The sequence below is a fragment of the Ursus maritimus genome, unplaced genomic scaffold (assembly GCF_017311325.1).
Source record: "Ursus maritimus isolate PB19 unplaced genomic scaffold, ASM1731132v1 scaffold_4, whole genome shotgun sequence".
Lineage (NCBI taxonomy): Eukaryota > Metazoa > Chordata > Mammalia > Carnivora > Ursidae > Ursus > Ursus maritimus.
This window is the reverse complement of record NW_024426552.1, coordinates 43,920,891-43,941,396: the sequence shown is the minus strand read 5'-3', so window position 1 is coordinate 43,941,396 and position 20,506 is coordinate 43,920,891. Positions and strand designations below refer to the sequence as shown.

Here is a 20,506-nt window from a genome sequence, read left to right as displayed (position 1 = left end):
TGTACTATAACTCTGGTACCTACTACCACAGCATCACATTGTCCTCTGAGTCTTATCTTGGGCTCTCCAATGTTGTCGTCTCTCTCTTGCCGATATCATCATGTTCATGTTATAGATTCTGGTAATCCTAGAAAACTCTATTCATCAAATCTTTAGATTTCCATGCTGATATTTTGCAAGTAGAGCTCAATCTTCTTATTCTATTGCCTTAACAAATGGAATATTCCCACACCTTGCTCACTCACTTTACCAAGTACGCTTTGACATATCCCAAACAACATATTCCTTACAACAAGTCTGTCTGGTTCTTTTTAGCAAGGCAAGTGCAGTTGCCCAAACTATCAGGTGTTTTCCACCTCCCAGCCCGTGATCACCATCAGATTTTATATAGCACCTTCACCAATTTATTTCTTTTTCATCCAACTTTCATGAGGCACCAAAATAATTCCATGTGACTATGCCATAATTAGTGATTCCTTTTCTTTTGAAAAGCACAGAACTTTTTTCTATCACTGAGATCCAGGAAGAGGAGATTGCTAACAAGTTTTCCATAGCTGTCTGCATATTTTTTTCTCCTACAAGACTGTATAAGGGTACCAAGCATAATGAACTGTCCTTGTCATTGAATTTCTCAAAGGTTGCATGGAGGCATTCTTCATTAGGAGTGATATTATTGTTATCCATATACAACCAAAGTACCTGCAGTTAGAACATTTCTACTACAATTTCTGCAAGAATCTTTTATGTACCATTAAGCGAAAAAATTGGGCAGGTACCCTTTTCAATGTAAGCTTGTTAGATTTCTACCTTAACCGTGGTAGTATCATTATTTGGAAAGAAAAATGTATACTAAACTCCATACTTGTCAGGCCATTTAATTCTCTCCATTCAGACTCGATGGATTCTCTACCATTGAAATACTATGCCCTTGATCATGTGGTCTGAGTGTCTGGACTAACTAAAACTCATAAGGTTGCTAGCGTTTATTTGTTGGGAAGATGTCCCAATTATTAACAATGTCCCCCCATTTCCATGGTTACCTGGTCTTGTGCTCCATTCTCAAGGACAGTGAGTATGTTGGCTTCTACGGGAATATACTATCTGCCAAGCATAAAACCTCATGACTCATTTTCTATTTTATATATTTATCTCATCTCTTCTAAGTCATCTACTCCTTTGTGTTCTGATAGAATTTCCATTTTGTTAATGCTACCGACAACACACGAGCAATGTTTGTAGCCATTTTCCCTCTCTGCCTTTGTTTATTAACCACCCATTTTGCTAAATCCTAGATGTCTGAAACCATATAACCTAAATTCCATTGATAAGATATATACTGTAATTTGCCTCAAAAAAACTTCCACTATCATGAATGAGGGATTAGTTTGAGCTATCACAGCACCAAAGTCTCAAAAGACCTTCCCTACCCCATCCTTCTTCACAAAGGCCGTTTAGGTAAATTTCAAATGTAGAATGACACCAAATTCACAAGATGAAACAGGCTTACCCAGTGTTTATTTACCAAAGTTTATCGTCAAGTTCACTTAGCTTTAAGCAAGAATACAGAACACGTAAAGCAGCAGCATGCATAGCAGCAACATGACGGAAGCTTCAGACACTCTGATAGTTTCCGAGGCCTCATTCACTGAATGCAAACTGTTCTATGTACAGATCACTCAGCACAGGGAAGGTGCAGGGTTGGGGTTTCTCAGCTTAAGTAACTTGCTTATAACCTAGCACCTAGAGGGATGTTTGCCTCACATCCAATTTTAGTGCAGCTGCATTCCATAAAGACAGGCTTTACAATAAACAATCTTGGTGTACTTGACACACTTGATACACAACATACTTAGGAACGTTTTGGATCAGCAATCAGTTCATACCAACCTCAGCAAGAATCTAATTTATCCCAAGTTAATGCATCTATTGAGTTGGCTTTGGAAGACTGTATAAATGTCAATTTCTTAGAAGGCCCTCGAGCTGGAATAAAATATTACAGTTCAACTCTTAACCCTTTATTTCCAAAGTAATATAATACCCAGGATATTACTGAAAATAATCCTGATAAAATCATATATTACTTGTGAAGTTATGAAGCTAGTAAAAGAGTGTAAATATCATAGCATGTAATTGTTTTTGAAGATACTTCAAATAAAACATGTTCTACATACATTAAGAAATAAGTATACTTACATAAATTTAAAAAAGTACTTTTAAAAGACCAATAGTAATTATAGAAAAAGAGTTTAATCGAAAAGAAAATTAAAATGTTAAAGAAACAGATGTAGTGTACAGTGCTTGTAAAATGAGTCACAAATACTGTGAAATTGCTGAAAATCACCCTAAAAATATAGATGGTTTTTAAAGAGAATAAACTTAATCATGTGGAATATTTTTCAAGAGAGATTTTGTTACTGGGGACCAGTTGGAATTAATTTTAAGACCATACAAACAAGTTGACTTTTTCCAATAATGTTTATATGAGAGATAAATAAATTTAAGTGGTAAGAGATATTTATCATATGTCTACATTTTTAGATAATACTTTTAGTATATTTGTTGGAACTATTGCAAGATCTAAAGTGTTTTAAAAATACTAGAACAACAGGCATAGTTTCATTCTTCTACAACTTAAACTTAGTTCTCATTTTGTATAATTGTTTTTCCTAAGTGAATGTGTTCAAAAAAGAAAAAAAAAAAAACAGTGTTCAAGAAATATAATTGTTTTGCCAAAAGAAGAATTCAATCACCTTTGCCTATATAATTCTAAAGTAAATTAGAATGTGTATGTATGTGTATATAGGTATATATACATGTACGTATGTGTGCATATGTATATATGCATATATGTATGTGTGTGTATAGATAGATATAGATATAGATATAGATATAGATATAGATATATAGATATATCTTTTAAGTGATCACGTCCCTGAATTGGAAGTAAATTAGTGGGAGAGAACTCACTGACAGTTTTATACCCCGACATGCAAAGTCAGATTCTTGTCTTTGATCCAGCCTGCTCGCCTTTTCCCTAGTCAGCTCCTACTAAAACTGATAGGAATAGAAATGCAACCACAAGGCTGATCGAAATTGCTTTTTATTACACTCAAATATTCCTAAGTTTATAAATTTTTAATATCATGCTGCATGAAGTATCCCTTATTTAAAAAAAAAACTGTGCATGGAATTACAACTATGAGCTGTGGTTAATTTTGATGTTTCATTCTTTAACTCATGCCAACTTTCATTTTCTTCCTAACATCCACAAATTTCTTTAGAAATTTTCATTTTTTCCTAACTTTATCACCAAACAGTACATTTCTTCTCAGGAACTATTCTGCCAAGAAACAGAATTTTATTTTATTAGTCAACTGGAGTTACTGTGTATGGCAGAAAACAACAAAGCCTTATTAACTTGCAGGTCCAGAGAAGTGGGCTGGGCTCATTTATGACAACAAAATGACTAACCCTATATGCCAGGCTCTATTACAGCTATTTCTCACTATAATTGTCTTGTTTCTACCTGGAATTTTGGAAAGCCCTAGAAAATAACTAATTTGCAAAAGCTAAACACAGATAAAAATAAAGCACAATGTTTCTAAATAAGCTAGTTCTATAGGTAATGTTTCCACTTTCACTTTCCAAGAAAGCATAATAGGAAGCTGGGATGCTTCACACAGAACTTATGAACTCCTCTGACCATTAGCCTTCTGGTGGAATGGCAGTCTTGGTTTTATAGGACGTGAGGCTTTTTTCAGCAGATGATTAAAAAGATACATTTTGAAAATTGTCTAGCAACTATTTATTTCTTCATTATTCTTCTCAAGGCACCTATAACTTCTTTGTTCCTCAGGCTGTAAATAAAAGGATTTAGCAGGGGAATTATTATTGTGTAAAATAAAGAATACATTTTGTCATGATCTTCAGTGTGACCAGACCCAGGACGCACATACATGAAGAAGAGAGTACCATAGAACAAGGAAACAGAGAGCAGGTGGGAGCTGCATGTGGAGAAGGTTTTGCTCCTGCCCTTTTCAGACTTCTTTTTCATGATGGCAAAGAGGATACAGATATAAGAAACCACGATGGTCATAAAAGTAAAGACTTGTATAAAGGCTGAAAAGATGAAAACCAGAAGTGTATTAACTGTAGGATCAGTGCAAGAAATTTTGAAAAGTTGTAGAATTTCACAGTAGAAATAATGGATTTCATTGGACCTGCAGAAGGTTAATCTAAATAACAGACCCACATGGATTGCTGAATGTAGAAAACCAATAAAATATGAAACACCAATGAACTGAGTACAGAGGTTATTAGACATCATGACTGGATAAAGCAAAGGGTTGCATATGGCTACGTAGCGGTCATAAGCCATCACTACCAGGAGGAAACACTCTGTGGTGGCACTGGACCCAAAAATGTAAAATTGAGCCATACAGTCAAAAAGTGATATCACATGATTCTTGGATAAAAAATGTGTAAGCATCCTGGGAGTTACAGAGGATGAGGTACAAGCATCTGCAAAGGCCAAACTGCCGAGGGATAAGTACATGGGGGTGTGAAGGTGGGGGTCCTTCCAGATGAGAGCAACCACACCAAGGTTGCCCACCATGGTGGTGAGGTAGATGACCAAGAACACCAGGAACAGGGGGACCTGCAGCCCTGGACGATCTGTAAGGCCGGTGAGAACAAACTCAGCCACAAGTGTCTTATTTTCTTCTGCCATATCTGACCTGGCCAGACAACAAAACAAAAGAAAAAGTGTTGAAACAGTCACAAAAGAATCATAAAAAGAGTATATTTTTTGTGTAACTGATGTATTTCTAAAAGGTGCTTCTCATGGAATTGGCAATTTTTAAATTTTTACCTTTATGTCTACTTTAATATACATTCAAAATTTTCCATAATAAGAAGTTTTAAAATGATAATTCACCTAAAGTAACAAGTAAATTTAATACAAATCCTTCTCAATCCAACAGAGGTTTTAAGAACTATATATGCTCATCTTAAAATTTGTATGAAAGAAAAAATTTTCCCATCCTACCCAAGAAAAATGTATAGTAAGAACAGTCAAGAGTACCTTAATTTCTATTGAACTGTAACATAAAGATATAATAATGAAAACATTAAGATAGTGGAATAAGAATAGACAAGAGGGTCAATGCAATAATAGGCAGCCAGCTCAGAAATAGATTCCATGATATACAGAAATGTAGCATAAGACATATATGATGTTTCAATTCAGCAGGAAAAAGATGATGGATTTAATGGATTGTGCTGCCACTGTTGGTTGTCTGGATATAAATAAGGTTAGGCTCCTACCTCACAGCATAGATGTTTCCTAAGAAATTTAGGAGGCAACAATATAACACAGTGATTAGAGAAATTCTTATCCAAGAGAAGAAAGCCAGTACTAAGCATCGCTACTATGTAATTTTAATGACTAGCAAAAGAGTATCGAACAGAGTCAGAGGGCATTTTAATAATAGGTTGGGAAATACATTTTACTATGTATATGAACGATAGAGGTTTATGAATAATATAATATGTAAGATAAGAATAAAGTAGATAAGAAAAAGGCAAACAATCTAAAAGAAGAATGAATAAAGGATATGAACAAGCAAGTTTACAGATAAATGAATCAAAATGACTAACAAATAAAATGAAAAGATGCCTTGCTTTCTCTGTGTCGCACATATACACACATGTGCAAGTGCAGGCGTGCACACACACACATACAGGTGCTTCCTTTCTCACATATCAGATTAGCAGAAATTAAAATGAATACATACCGCTGACTGAGGTGAGAAAAGTGCTTCTTTTGTGTTACTTGTGGATATATGAACTGCACCAGCTTTTTTGAAAAAGCCATTTTATATGATACCATTTAAATTTTTAATAAATATATATACCCTTTGATTCACCATTTTGCCTTACATATACCCTAGAAATAAAAGCACAACTATACAAAGATAAATATACAAAGAATATCCAATGCATTATTTTTCAAGGTGGCAAAGACCAGACACATCTACAGTGAGATGGTTAAATAAATCATGGTTATGTGCATTCATATTTTGTACCATAATTCAGCCATGAAAAAAAAAGTATTATTCCACTTGAATTGGGAATTTTCACAATGTATTGTTACCTGAGAAGAATATGATACAGAGAAGTGTAAGTAAGATTTCATTACTGTAAAGTAAGCAATGCATTTTTAAATCTTTTACCTGGGGAAAAATGTGGATAATAGAAATTAATTTTATAGCGTTGGTTTTCTAGAATAGACGTAGAAGTAGAAATGAGGGAAATGGAGAAGAGGAAAAGGGAGAAGTCAAGATAAAAGTTCTACAATTACAGTAGCATATATATTATGATCTCTTTCTCATAAAATTATGTAATTGATTTATTTGTGTATATATCTATGTAGGTCTTTATACATACGTAAACAGATGTGTGAAAGAATAGTCTCCAACATGTTAATAATGGAGAAAAGAAACAAGAATGATGAAATCCTATCGTTTCCTTTTTCAAGATGTTTTGTCACTGAAAAGTCTGTTGTAAAATTGGGGTGCAATCATCTCTTAATTTTTGCACATAAATATCAGTTAAAGACAGAAATAGCCTTCAGGGAAATCAGCATTTTCTTTTGGAAATTGTCAATGGGAGCCAACTTTTAACCACTGAGAGTAGATAGAATTTTTTTAATACCCCAAAGTTATCGTAATTGTATAAGATAGGGATTCAAATAGAACAAGAGTTTTTTAGAGGGTTTTTTGTAATTTTAGTAATTTTTTTATTAAACATTTCTCTGTACTTATTCTTTAGTCACTGTTGTGAATTTAACATGTGGTGTTTGCATGACATCTCTGAAAAAAGTCTAAAAAGGAGTTTTCCAGTGAATATGGTTTCTTTTATATTACCATAAAAAGAAAAATAAAAAAATTCAGGTATACAGATTGTTATGGTATTTCCTGGTATGAAAAAACATTTTCATAATTTTGTAGTCATATCTCTCAATACTGATGGAACATAAAATTTTTACCATGAGAATATATTAGAAGAACTGAGTTTGTCTAATGTAGAAATAGGAACAAATGCTCTTTTTCAATGAATCAGTGATCGGCATAAGAGAAGACTGTGAGATATTATTCTATCTCAACTAAAAATAAAGGAAAAATTCATGAGCTTTGGAATTTTTACTTTTGAAAGTATACCCACCAGGAACCCCAATATATATACAACACAGGCAAAATATTAATTGAAAATTAAGAACTTAGATTTTTGCCCTGCATAAACTGGTCCAACTTTCTTTATAACATCGAATAACCAAGTGTTTGTTTTTCCTAGTTTTAGTTCCTACAGTAACTTGGCCAAGAATTATAATCTCTGTGAATTTTGTCTCAAGAGTTATGTGATAAATGAGACAAGGAGCATTTAGAAGTTACCACCAGTGGGGCGCCTGGGTGGCGCAGTCATTAAGCGTCTGCCTTCGGCTCAGGGCGTGATCCTGGTGTTCTGGGATCGAGCCCCACATCAGGCTCCTCTGCTAGGAGCCTGTTTCTTCCTCTCCCACTCCCCCTGCTTGTGTTCCCTCTCTCACTGGCTGTCTCTCTCTGTCAAATAAATAAATAAAATCTTAAAAAAAAAAAAATGAAGTTACCACCAGTGACTTTAGCCCCTATTCTCGTGATTTCATGAAATTAAAGATTTGTATTGTACTCAGCCACAAACCTTAAACCAGAATTTCCGAGTCTGAAAAAATTACAAATAAGCTAGATTTGAGCTGCATATCTTATTTATCAATTAAGCAAACTTCACATAATGAAATGAACTCTGAATTTTTCTTACCACTATTATTGAATTTTTCTATTTTTCATTCTTCTATTAACCAAAGTTTATTATTTAAAAACTCCCCCCAAAATATGTTATCTACAGAGTAAAAATTCTAACTGAAAAATACATGTTCAGACAGACATTTACTTCTGTCTGTCTAGGTTTTGGTTGCTGGTTTAAAAAAGAAAAAACGCCTGTCCAGGATGTTAATTTCTTACTTAGATGTTTGTTATACAGACAAATTACAACACTATATTAATGAAAATTATGAAAATCTCTGCACTCTCACCTACTTCCTGTAAATCATGGGAAATTGGAAATGTTTTCTCGGAGTAACATAAAAGATACAGAAATGAAGATACAGTATTATTTGTGCATTCGTTTTCCTTGGAAACTCCAAACTGGAGGGAGATAGCATTTCTTCCTTCTATCTGCAAATCTGTTCTTTAAAAAATTCTGAAATTCCCTTAGTGCTTCAAAAGGATTCCCAGGAGGGTGAAGTCAAAGCTGTTCTACTGGGCCTTGTGAGCTCATCATCAAATCATCTATACACAGCCAGTTTTAACAGTTAAAGCTGTACATTGCGTCCTCAGGGCTCACCATAGGGGCATGTTTATAAAATGTCACTGAATGGAGTTTAGAAGAAGCTTGTTTTCCTTCCTCGTCTCTTTTCATGTTCCCACTACCCAAATACCTACTTGTCCACTTGGAAATCCCAAAGGTACATTAGAATTAACATGTCCAAATCAGAAATTAAGATCTTCCTCTATTCCAAACCTGGTATTCTTCCAGTGTTCCCTGTCTCAGGAAATAGGGCCTGCAAACAAGTATTTGTGCACACATAAATCAGGAACATATTCATGAAACTAACTTCTCCCTCAATTCCATTTTTTTGACTACTGCTTCCAGATTTTATGTACTAAAGATGTCTTAAATCTAATTATTTCTTTCTGTTTGTACAGTTAATCTTAAAATCCATAATGCATTCATCTCTTGCCTGGGCTTATTAAATAACTTCCTAATAAACACTATCTGCATCTGCTAACGGAATCATCCACTCCATTTTCCACACTGATTTTTATAAAATGTACACCATTTCACCATCATCCCATACACACTCTCCGCATTTGACATGGATAAATAACTTCTCCTTCCACAAACAGCAACAACTAAAATTGGTAAGCCTAAATATGCATGCCCCTGCACCGAGAAATATACAGTAGAAGAGGGGTTTTTTTGCATTTCATGTATATATTATTTACAGTAACACTAACTGAACTTAAAAATAATTACCAATATTTTAGTGGATCGACATAATAGTTTAGTTCTCCTTTATGGTAAGTATGAAGCACATGTTCTTAACTGAACAAGTGTTCATTCCATTTGGTGATTCAGAGTCCCAAACTCTTTCCAACCTGTCACTCAAGCATTTCCCACACATAATTTCCTTCCGGGTTTGTGTTTTCATCTGGATCAAGCTAGAAGGGGAAAGTTCATGGGGAATTCCAAATGTGGAGTGCTCATGCCAGAAATATAAGTGGTATATATATCACTCTCAATTCTAAACTCAATCATATCACTACAGTCAACTGAAAAGGGCGGCTGTGTGTCTAGGATGAAAAGAAAATAGATTTGTGGTCACCTGACAGTTTCTTCTGATTCTACTACCGTTTCTGATTGTCATTTACCTGTTTTAGCCTCCTTCCCATGTAGACAACACTTTCAGCATCTTCCCAAGGGAGTCAAACCTAATTCCCATCTAGCCTGCAATCCAAGAAAAAGCTAGAATCTCTAGTTGGTACTCTGGTCTCTCCATCAAATCCAGCTATAGCTGTTCTTTGGGAACAAAGAACCCTTTTAGTATTTTACCAAATGTTATAATTACACATGGCAATATGCAAATTTTGTAAGATTTATCTGTCATCATGTGGAAAACACGAACTTTGCAAAGGTATCCAGAGTCTTTATCAACATAATATTATCAATATAAATGAACCAGCCTGCATTCTATAAAATGTCCCCAAAATAAATATTCCTTCTGTCCTCTTAACCATTACATTCTCTTCTTAGCAAACGTCAGTCCACTCAGAAGACTTACTCTTGGGCATGCCTGGGTGGCTCAGTCAGTTAAGCATCTGCCTTTAGCTCAGGTCATGATCCCAGGGTCTTGGGATCAAGCCCCACACCAGGCTCTCTGCTCAACGTGGAGCCTGCTTCTCCCTCTCCCTCTGTGCTCCCCCTGCTTGTGCTTTCTCCCTCTCTCTCTGTAAAATAAATAAATAAAATATTTAGAAATAAAAGAAAGACTTACTCTTTTTGAGGAATCTATCCACTGCAAGAAGACCTCTGTCCTTAATCTGATTTTCTGACTGTGTTACAGACTATCAGTATTTGGCTAAGTAAAACTGGATTTTGGGTGTTCAGAAGCTGCCTCCATCCCCAGTATTTAGCCTGTTTCTATTCCAGGGATCTCAGCTACGCAGCCAGCAAGGCTACCCTTGTGTAGGCATAAATATAGGGTGGGTCTGAAATATCTGGAGATTTGGCGGTTGTTTCTGATAAGGTGTCAGAAAGTGTAGAATGTCACCCCAACCCCAATTTCTCTGTGAGTTCTCCTCTCCTACATGCACATCCCTACCCCCTAGTTGTAACCCCATCTCTGGTTACCTGTATGGATTGAGTGAAAACAGGTGCCAGATGAGCTGATTGTTGGAAGATTGATATGACTTCACTTGCTAATTTCACAGGATTTCCCACACTGGCTTTGGTTCTGCCTGACAAGCTTCAGGTTCTCTTTCAGACTTGTCTAGAGACTCTGGTCCTGCCCTCCCACATCTGGTCTTCACAAATATGTCCCAGGCTGCCTCTTTGAATGGAGCTAACACTGTTGGAATTGGGCTATTCTCATGAACAAGTGACTCTCAAAAATTCAGTGTCCAAGAAGGGGATTTGATTGGTTGTCCCTTGTCTTGCTATGTCCCATTCTTTCTTGTCATGAGGTCATGTCCTCAGCCTGGAGATGACCTAGGTCTTTAATTCTAGTCAATGATTTGTTGAGCAATCCATGGAATAGGTATAGCAATATCCACTACATCCTACATGGCAGAAAAGAAATTAATTTAAATCCTTTTTGTCTTTGTGTCTGAGATGGTATGTGAAATATGGGGGTGGGGAGATAACATGTGAGATGTTGGAAGTGGAAAGAAGGTCCCTAAGACCTTCTGTCTTACTAATATCCTCACACTCTAATGGACTGTTCATTTTTTCAGCTTTTGCAGCCAAAGTCAAGGCCTGTTGGAACTTGTGTTCTGGTCTCTTAAATGGAACAGGGCTTGGCTGTCCTGAAAGGCTTTCTGCCTCTCCCAGATCTCTTTGGTGTGGTAACCCCTTAGGGACTCCATTATACCCTCTATCTACATGCCGCAGCCCATCCCCTACAGTCACTTTTCCAGAGTGAGTCTCTCAGCCACTCTCAGACACTGTGGGAATTTCCAGGTGTTGGCCACACAATGCAGTAATGGGAAGCAGCCTCCAGAGCTGAACATCAAGGCTGTCCTGCCTGCACACTCTGCAGGACCAAGTTCATTTTGATGTAGCCAGATATGGAAGGAACACAGTCAGAAATAATTTTTTTCCAGTGCCTGAAATGGGAATCTAGGCAGAAGTTGTTTTCTTCTAAGGCTACCTATGATAGACAAAATAATGGCCATCGATGCTATGAACCTGAAAATATATTAGGTTGCATGGAAAAGGAGACTGAAGATTGTAGATAGAACTACAGTTGCTTATCAGCTGACCTTAAAATAGATTATCCTGGATCATCTAGAAAGGTCTAATGCAACACAAAGGTCCTTAAAGTGGAAGAGGGAGGCGGAAGAATCAGGGTCTAAGGAAACTGTGACTACAAAAGGCAGAGAAGCAACCTGGCCGGCTTCGAAGGTGCAAGAAAGGGCCCACAAGCCAAAGGATGAAGGCAACTTTTTGAAGTTGGAAAAGGGGAGGAAACAAAGTCTCACCCAAAGCTTCTCACCCTGCTAACACTTTGACTCTAGTCCAATGAGATTCATGACAGACTTCTGCACTACAGAACAATATAATAAATGTGTATTTCTTAAAGCCACTGTTCATGGGTGTTTGTTAACAGCAATAGAAAACACACTACCCCATCCTATCAATTTGCCTTGCTGTCTTCCAAATCCCAGTCCTCCAGAGGGGGAAATTAAAACCTACACGTCTGATTCTTCCTCTCTGTCTCCCTCATAACCTCCTAGGGCCACAAGAGGTGCCCTTGTCCCCTTTTAGGACATGTCCTCCTTGTAACAGAGTAGCAAGTTTAAGACCCTCTAGTCACAGACAGAAAAAACAAACAAACAAACAAAAAACACCCAAGAAGATGTGAGTTCACCAAATCTGGTGTATCTCCGGTGAAAGGAAGGAAATAAATAAATTTAGAAAGTCTCCTCTTAAAGAATCTCTAAAAAGTCAAGTACTAGCTTTTCCCAACTTTAATACCATGAAAACAACCATAAATGGGACATTTACTTATTTATTTTAAAGACTTTATTTATGTATTTTTCAGAGAGAAAGCACGCTTATGTGAGAGAGAGAGAGGGCAGGGGGAGCTGCTGGCAGAGGGAGAGAGAAAAGCAGACTCCCCGCTGAGCAAGAAATCCGATGTGGGACTTGATCCCAGGAGCCTGGGGTCACGACCTGAGCCAAAAGCAGATGCTTAACTGACTGAGCCGCCCAGGTGTTCCTAAAATGGGATATTTAAATTACATGGTTTAATATTGGCAAAAAATTTATCCCCACGGACTGTGGAACTTCCTGTGGCTGTTTTTGCAGGGCAACTGTGAAGATGGCATCCTGCCGTATATCAGCCTGTGAGGACAACGGCATAGAGAATGTAACGATCAGCTACTGGATTGCACCCCACCTTAGTAGCAGTGCTGTTAGAAAAACCAGAGAAGACGAAGAACATCTATATATTGACAGATAGCAATTATACACAGCCAGTACCTAAAACAGTCTGCATGGCACATATGGGGGAAAAGAGAAAGTTCGCCACTGGCCTGGAGTGTAGAGAGGTGGTAACAGAAAGCTAACTGAGACTTGGCACCCAAGGAGAACAACATGGTTTGAATGAGCCCACACAGCAGAAGCAGGACTCAGATGCAATGAGAGGAACAGGGTCTGAGGAAACTGAGCCCCAAACACACAGTGCTGAAGCCAGTCAGGCCCGCCATGAGCTTTATTGTTCAATGACTCAACAAATGATAGGCCAGGGGTTAGAGGGATGTGTCATGTGTGTGGGGATATCTTTTCATATTTTTCACTACAACAGTCACAAGTCCATATGGAATAGTCAGAAAGCCAGACAGAAAACATAGATAACTTTTGTAAGGAAAAAAAATTGATTTAAGTTACATAGTTATGAGATGATCAAGCATACCTGAGATTCAGGTAGTTGTCAATTCCAGGGGGGAAAGGTATTCAACTGGTATATTTGTGCTGGAAACTAGGTGCCTGCTGAGCTTATTCAATAAATTAAAAAGCACAAATTTTTAAAGAGCTCAGAACCATTCATTATATTGCAGGAAAAGTAATTAAGTATTTAATTGCTAAAGTGTTGTATCAATGAATACAATGCAAATATATGTTAATTGTCAAAATTACTTATTACCTATAAGTTACCTATAAATCTCCTAGATTTATTTGTATTAAATGCCTCACGAGGAATATATGTTGTCATATTTAGGCTAACAGTATTACTTTCACATATATAGTGTTTGCATCATTATAAACATCTATCAAAGATATTATATCTACAAAATCCTGAAAATTATTTGCTGCAACATGGACGGGACTGGAGGAGATAATGCTAAGCGAAATAAGTCAAGCAGAGAAAGACAATTATCATATGGTTTCACTCATTTATGGAACATAAGAAATAGGAAGATCGGTAGGAGAAGGAGGGGAAGAAGAAAGGGGGGTAAACAGAAGGGGGAATGAACCATGAGAGATTATGGACTCTGGGAAACAAACCGAGGGCTTCAGAGGGGAGGGGAGTGGGGGAATGGGATAGGCTGGTGATGGGTATTAAGGAGGGCACGTATTGCATGGTGCACTGGGTGTTATACGCAAGTAATGAATCATCGAACTTTACATCAAAAACCGGGAATGTACTGTATGGTGACTAACACAATATAATAATAATAAAAAAAGAATTATCTAGGAGGGCATTAGTAGTTTTTAAACAGGGGATATATACAGGCTAATTCTTCCTATAAAAGATTATAAGTTCAGGGGTACCTGGGTGGCTCAGTGGGTTGAGTGTCCAACTCTTGATCTTGGCTCAGGCCATGATCTCAGGGTCATGGGATCGAGCCCTGCACTGAGCTCCATGCTCAGTGGGGAGTCTGCTCGAGAGTCTTTCTCTCCTTCTGCCTCTGCCTGTCCCTCCACTTGTGTTCTCTCCCTCCCTCAAAAAAAAAAAAAAATATATATAAGTTCAAAAAGATTTAAAATGTGTGTATCTGGAAACACAAAAGCTCATTCAAGTTACAAAGATACAGTAATTTGGAGATTTCTGTTTCACTTTTATCCTTGAGGATAGATTCAAAACAACAGAAGGTAAGTGGAGCCCATCCTTACCATGCTCACTAAATATTTTGATGACCACAAGAACTTAGGATGAAAACAAGTCTATCTACTCTAAATTTCTTCTTCATTCACCTAACAAGTACATATTAAGGTCCTACTATGTGCAAAACCAGGGACACATGTTTTATTTGAAGAGTAAAATCTAAGGAATAACGAAAACTTTCCTGAGAAATATTTATTTCTTTATCATTTTTCTCAGTGCACCTAAAACTTCCTTGTTTCTTAGGCTGTAAATAAAGGGGTTGAGCAGGGGGATGATAATCGTGTAAAACAGTGAGTACATTTTATCCTGATATTGATCTGGGCCAGACCCAGGGCGCACATACATGAAGAAGAGAGTGCCATAGAACAAGGAAACAGAGAGCAGGTGGGCGCTGCACGTGGAGAAGGCTTTGCTCCTGCCCTTTTCAGACTTCTTTTTCAGGATGGCAAAGAGGACACGGGTATAAGATACTATGATGGTCATAAATGTAAAAGCTTGTATAAAAGCAGCAAAAATAAAAACCACCAATGCATTAATAGATGGGTCAGTGCAAGAAATTATATATAGTAGCAAAATTTCACAGTAGAAATGGTGTATCATATTGGACCTGCAGAAGGTTAATCTGAATAATAATCCTACATGAATTGTGGGATGCAGAAAACCAATCACATAAGACAAACTTATCAACCAAGCACAGAGCCTGTTGGACATCACCACTGGATAAAGCAAGGGGCTGCATATGGCTACGTAGCGGTCATAGGCCATCACTACCAGGAGAAAACACTCTGTGGTGGCACTGGAACCAAAAAAATAATATTGGGCCATGCATTCAAAGAGGGATATCATTTGACTTTTGTCTAAGATGTTGACAAGCATCCTGGGAATCACAGAGGACGAGGAACAAGCATCTGCAAAGGCCAAACTGCCAAGGAGTAAGTACATGGGGGTGTGAAGATGGGGGTCTTTCCGGATGAGAAAAATCAGTCCGAGGTTGCCCACCATGGTGGTGAGGTAGATGACCAAGAACACCAGGAACAGGGGGACCTGCAGGCCTGGACGATCTGTAAGGCCGGTGAGAACAAACTCAGTCACCTGCGTCTTGTTTGCCTCCATCATATGCACTCGGGCTGATCACTGCCATGAGAGAAGAGGTAAAGGAAAAAAACAATCAAGGGTCAGGAAAACTGGTATTATGTGGCAATGTCATATTCCTCTATTTCAGATGGCCCTTACTCAACAAATACTAAAGTTTAGAGTTTCTCTCTTTTAAAACACACTAATAATGTTAAATATATTAAAAGTAATTTCAAGAAGTAAAACTTGGTTAAAAAGACGTGTGTGTGTGTGTGTGTGTGTGTGTGTGTGTGTGTGTTGTATAATTACTTGAAGGGTGATAGAGACACTGGTTCAGGTTCAAGGGTATTTTCACCTTTTCTCGGAAACTCTTTCATATCTTTTCTACTGAACAAAAACTGGACTATAACTTTGGTATTGATTATACATATCATTCTCTCCCTCTAATACATTACTGTGTAGAATAATATAATAATAATAATAATAATTAATAATAAGTTAAAATCCCATTTCACCTATTTTCTGTCCATTACCATTACGTTATTTGATTCTATAGTCATCAGAATCTCCTCAAATTCCTAACAGATCCTTTTGGTTATACATTCTTCAAAGCCATTCCAAATTTCTAATAGAATCTTTAATTTTCCCAATAAATTGTCATATATGAATTCATTCAGATAACAAGTATTTATCTAGTGACTCCTGCATTAAAGCACTATCATTCTTAGCTCCGTCACAAACAGATCTTCTAATTCTGGTGTTACACTTGAGACGCTAAAATAACCACTCTTTCAAGACTAGAGAAGAAACAAAAACACTAGCCAGCTTATTTGCACATTTGGAATGGATCTGAGAACTTCCATCAAACATGCCAATGGAGACAATTATCATGCAGTTAACCAAGAATGTTTTTAACATTTTAGAGGCTCATAATTCTTTTTTTTAGAGGCTCATAATTCTAAAATGATTAAAAGGATTTTTCTTTTCCTGCCCTTTTTGAGATCGCAAGTGGGACTATCAAAGTCAGGGTGAAAGAAACGTTACAAATGGCACCACAGTTGAAAAAAATAACCAGTGTTTTGAAAAGGTGGATTCAATTTAAATAGTAAAAAAAAAATTATAAATTCTGTTTAAAAGGCAAATCAAATGAGAAAAGATGAATCACAGTAACAGGCAATGACTAACATAAAGACAGTCAAGGCAGATAAGAGCCCCAAACGACAAATGGATCCACGAGTTTTATAAGCCTGGGACGCAAGTGAGAAGGCTAGGTCCTGTGGAGACCCGAGAGAAAAAACCTCAGCCCTCATCATCACAATGTCATCAATGACAAATTATGCACAAGTCTGAACATAAAATATGTCTTATGTATTCCAATCTCTCTCTTAGTATCTAAAGCGGGGTCTACCCATTTACAAACAGCTGATTAAGTATATAACCATTCAAGGGACTATTTACCAGTCTCGGATTCACAGCTCTCAGGCTTTTACTACAAGACCACCCAAGTGGGTGTCATTCCAACACAGACGTTTACTTCTACACCAATTCTGCATAGATGTAGCTGAAGATTCCCTCCCTAAGTCTGTGTTAGCCTGAAATATCTCAAAGCTCCCACTTGGTAATTTCTGAGTTACCAAGAATAACAGTATTTGTGAAAAATTCAATCCTGATGAAAATAATCTTTGAACACTAAAAATATATAGAATTGAGATATTTTCTATAAAAAGGCACCTGGAGTTTTTCCCCTTTAAAAGAGAGGCTATTTTGAGGAGCCCAGTTCTTTCCCTCCACTGGAAAAAGCGAAAATTTGGGATTGATTTTAGACATGAAGAAACATCAGCAGAGAGGCTGGTCACAGTGGCAGTAATCATCGAGTAAGCACGCTGCTGTCAAGTCACTGCAAGTACCAGATTATCCTTATTTCACACTCTTCCGAGAATCTGACAGTAAGGTGTGGCTCTCAGCAGATGTGGTGAATTCTTTTCTGCGAATTTCCAGAAAAGTACTACCTAAACAAGAGCCACATGGAAGGAGAAAACACAGACTCTCTTCAAAAGTCCCATAACTCTTTAATTCTTAACTAGTGGAAAATTTCCCTGCTTCTGTGAGGTTTCCATAACAAAGTGAAAGCCAGAGTGAATTTTACTTTTAAAGACACAAATTATTAAATAGACTGACTCTATAATCCATTGTCCTGGCAAAGAAAATGTTAACAGGCATGTAACAAATTTTCAAAAGCTTGAGTCTCAATTCCGCCTCTAAATTACTAAGTGATGGGTCTAAACCACCTTATGGCCTCATTTTAAGGTTCTCTTCTGTAGAGCGCTGGATTTTCTGAGGTGCATTTCTGCCCACGGTCTGCGAGACTATAACTAGTCTTTGCTATTCAGTAGGTAGCCTAGCATGGTGGTGAAGCACACAGACGGTATAGTAGCATGAGTTCAAATCTTCATTCTACAAATATATAGCCTTCTATCCACAAGGAGTTAAAGGAGTCAAACATGATTTTTATTTAGCTGTTCAGTTAAGATTCCTTTCTGTTCCATTTGATAGATAAATCATCTCAAAAATTTTTTCAGATATTTTGACAGCTCATGAGAAACTCTTGGTACTAAAGTGATATGTTCTATCATTTTTGGTGGAAAGAATAATGACAATAAAATAAAGCACTGTATTCTCACCCAATCCTTATAAGAAGATGCAGAGATGTCATAAGATACAAATTTTCATGAAGAACTCTTAAGATACAAGAACAAAAATGTCAAAGACAACTATTTGTCTCGTGTTAGTTTTCTTTGAAAAATGCTGTATGGAAAGAAAGATATTTATTTCTTCTCATCTTCAATTCTGTTTGCAAAGAGAATATTGAAATTCCCGCAATGCCACCAAAAGATTCCCTGTAGAATGAAATCAACCTACTGGGCATTAGAGACTAGTCAACAAATCATTTTTAGCCACTCATTTCTAACTGTTATTTTTATAGCTTGTTTCTTCTGCAAACAAAGCAGATTAACTGGAGGAAGAAATGAAAATGTAGAAAAGCACAAAGAAACCAAGTTGTTGTAATCTCACTAATTACTGATAAAGAGAGTTAACTTTTTGGTGTATATTTCTCCTATCATTTACCAATGCATGTAGTTAATATTTATGTATATATACATAAATAATTTATAGATACATAACTTTATATAAACATTTTTAATAAAATAATGGCTCTGGTATACATAATTTTTCATAAACTATTGTTAACTCAATGATATAACATTTACAGTCTTCTATATCATTAGAGTTGACTCTTGAACAACGTGAGGGTTAGGGGCACTGACCACCCACACAGTTGAAAACCTGTGTATAACTTTCGACTCCTCAAAAATGTAACTACTGTAATAGCTTGCTGTTGACTGTAAGCCTTACCAATAACACACTCAGTTAATTAATACATGTTTTTATATTACATGTATTATATACCATATTCTTACAATAAAATAAGCTAAGAAAAAAGAAAATATTAATAAAATTATGAGAAAATACATTTATAGTACTGTATCGTATATGTTGATATTGCAAGTCGACATCCTGTGTTTACAAAATGAATCGTCTGTCAGTACCTATATCAACACTGTCTTATGAAACAAAACACTATAGATGTTATATGTTGACTAACACTAAACATCAAAAATGAAAAAATGTGAAAAAGAAATTCATATTTATTTGCAAGAATACAATTCATGTACTGATACAAAGAAGTAGCAATATGATTGCTTTATGGTAGCTTATATAACTAATATGACTGCCTCATGGTAGCCTAGCCTCTGCACTAATGAATGGTTACTAATTTTTTATGGCATACCATATTATAGCCATATTCATAATATAGTATTGGAAACATTGTTTCATTTTTTTAAAAAAAAACACTTACCTGTGAGGACAGGCTGAGAAGCAGTTTCTCCAATTATGAGAAAGAGACATACTATACAATAATGTAATTCTTTGAAAGCAAAGTTGTAAAACTAACAAGTTATTAATTTTATATTAAATATCACTCACCTGATGCCTGCATAAGGCTAGGCTGTCCACTTCCATACCGGACTTGCACACAATGTGCTACAGGATGAATTCATAGGCGATGATGATGATGACGATGACGGAAAAATGTCTCACACAATTCTTGCTGTCCTGTTATTAAGGTTTTCACACAAAGACACTTATGAAACGGGTTTTTTGACTGTCTGGCATGATGATTATTTACTCTCCATGCAGCAGAGGCAGATCGTCACACAGGTGTTCGTCCTTGTCTTCATGTTGAGTAGGCGGAGGAGAAAGACGAAGGGGGGGTTAGTCCTGCTGTCCCAGGGTCACAGAGGCAGAAGCAACGGAGGAAGTGGAGGAGGTGGCAGGAGAGTCAGGCCCACTCAGTGTAAATTTACGATACTACTTTGTGATTACGTTCTCACTTTTTTGCTTTTTCATTCCTCTAAAAATGTTTCTACCCAGTACCAATCCTTCTTCTACCAGTTGCTTTATTTTCAATGCCCATATCATGGAAGGGTGCAGACCATTAAAGTCAAAAGCAGTCTTGAATAATCCGAACCCTTCTGCCAGATGGTCTAGTGCTAATTTGTTTTCTAGCACTGCTTCTTCCATGTTTTCTTCCTTATCATCTGGCACAGGTTCAGAAGCACTCATCCCCATCAAGTTGTCTTCTATTAATTCCTCTGGTATGGTGTCTATTAGCTCTTGAATTTCTCCAAGATCCATATCTTGAGACCCTTCATCCACCTTTTTCTTGTTTGTTTGTTTTTTTTTTCCGTATACACAATCTCTTTAATGAATTCCTTGACTGGCTCCGTCATAAATCCTGTTGTGCACAACATCTGAACACAGTTTTGGGCTTGATGGCTTTCATGGCTTTTTCTAGCACAATAATGGCATCTTCAGTGGTATAAT

At 36.8% G+C, this 20,506-nt stretch overlaps 2 protein-coding genes across 2 annotated transcripts; both read right to left on the bottom strand.

Annotated features, from left to right (window-relative positions):
• Positions 1-3,805: 3,805 nt before the first annotated feature.
• LOC103662020 (olfactory receptor 5AC1) lies at positions 3,806-4,729 on the bottom strand. The gene has a single exon (XM_008689681.1). It carries the CDS (start codon positions 4,727-4,729, stop codon positions 3,806-3,808), a length of 924 nt encoding a protein of 307 aa, XP_008687903.1.
• A 9,948-nt stretch (positions 4,730-14,677) lies between these two features.
• On the bottom strand, positions 14,678-15,985 carry LOC103662019 (olfactory receptor 5AC1-like). The gene has a single exon (XM_008689680.2). The coding sequence runs from the start codon at positions 15,599-15,601 to the stop codon at positions 14,678-14,680; it is 924 nt and encodes a 307-aa protein (XP_008687902.1). The 5' UTR covers positions 15,602-15,985.
• Positions 15,986-20,506: the final 4,521 nt, after the last annotated feature.

Coding starts and splice junctions, on each gene's coding strand:
- LOC103662019 (XM_008689680.2), bottom strand. CDS start 15,601: ATGATGGAGGCAAACAAGACGCAGGTGACTGAGTTTGTTCTCACCGGC.
- LOC103662020 (XM_008689681.1), bottom strand. CDS start 4,729: ATGGCAGAAGAAAATAAGACACTTGTGGCTGAGTTTGTTCTCACCGGC.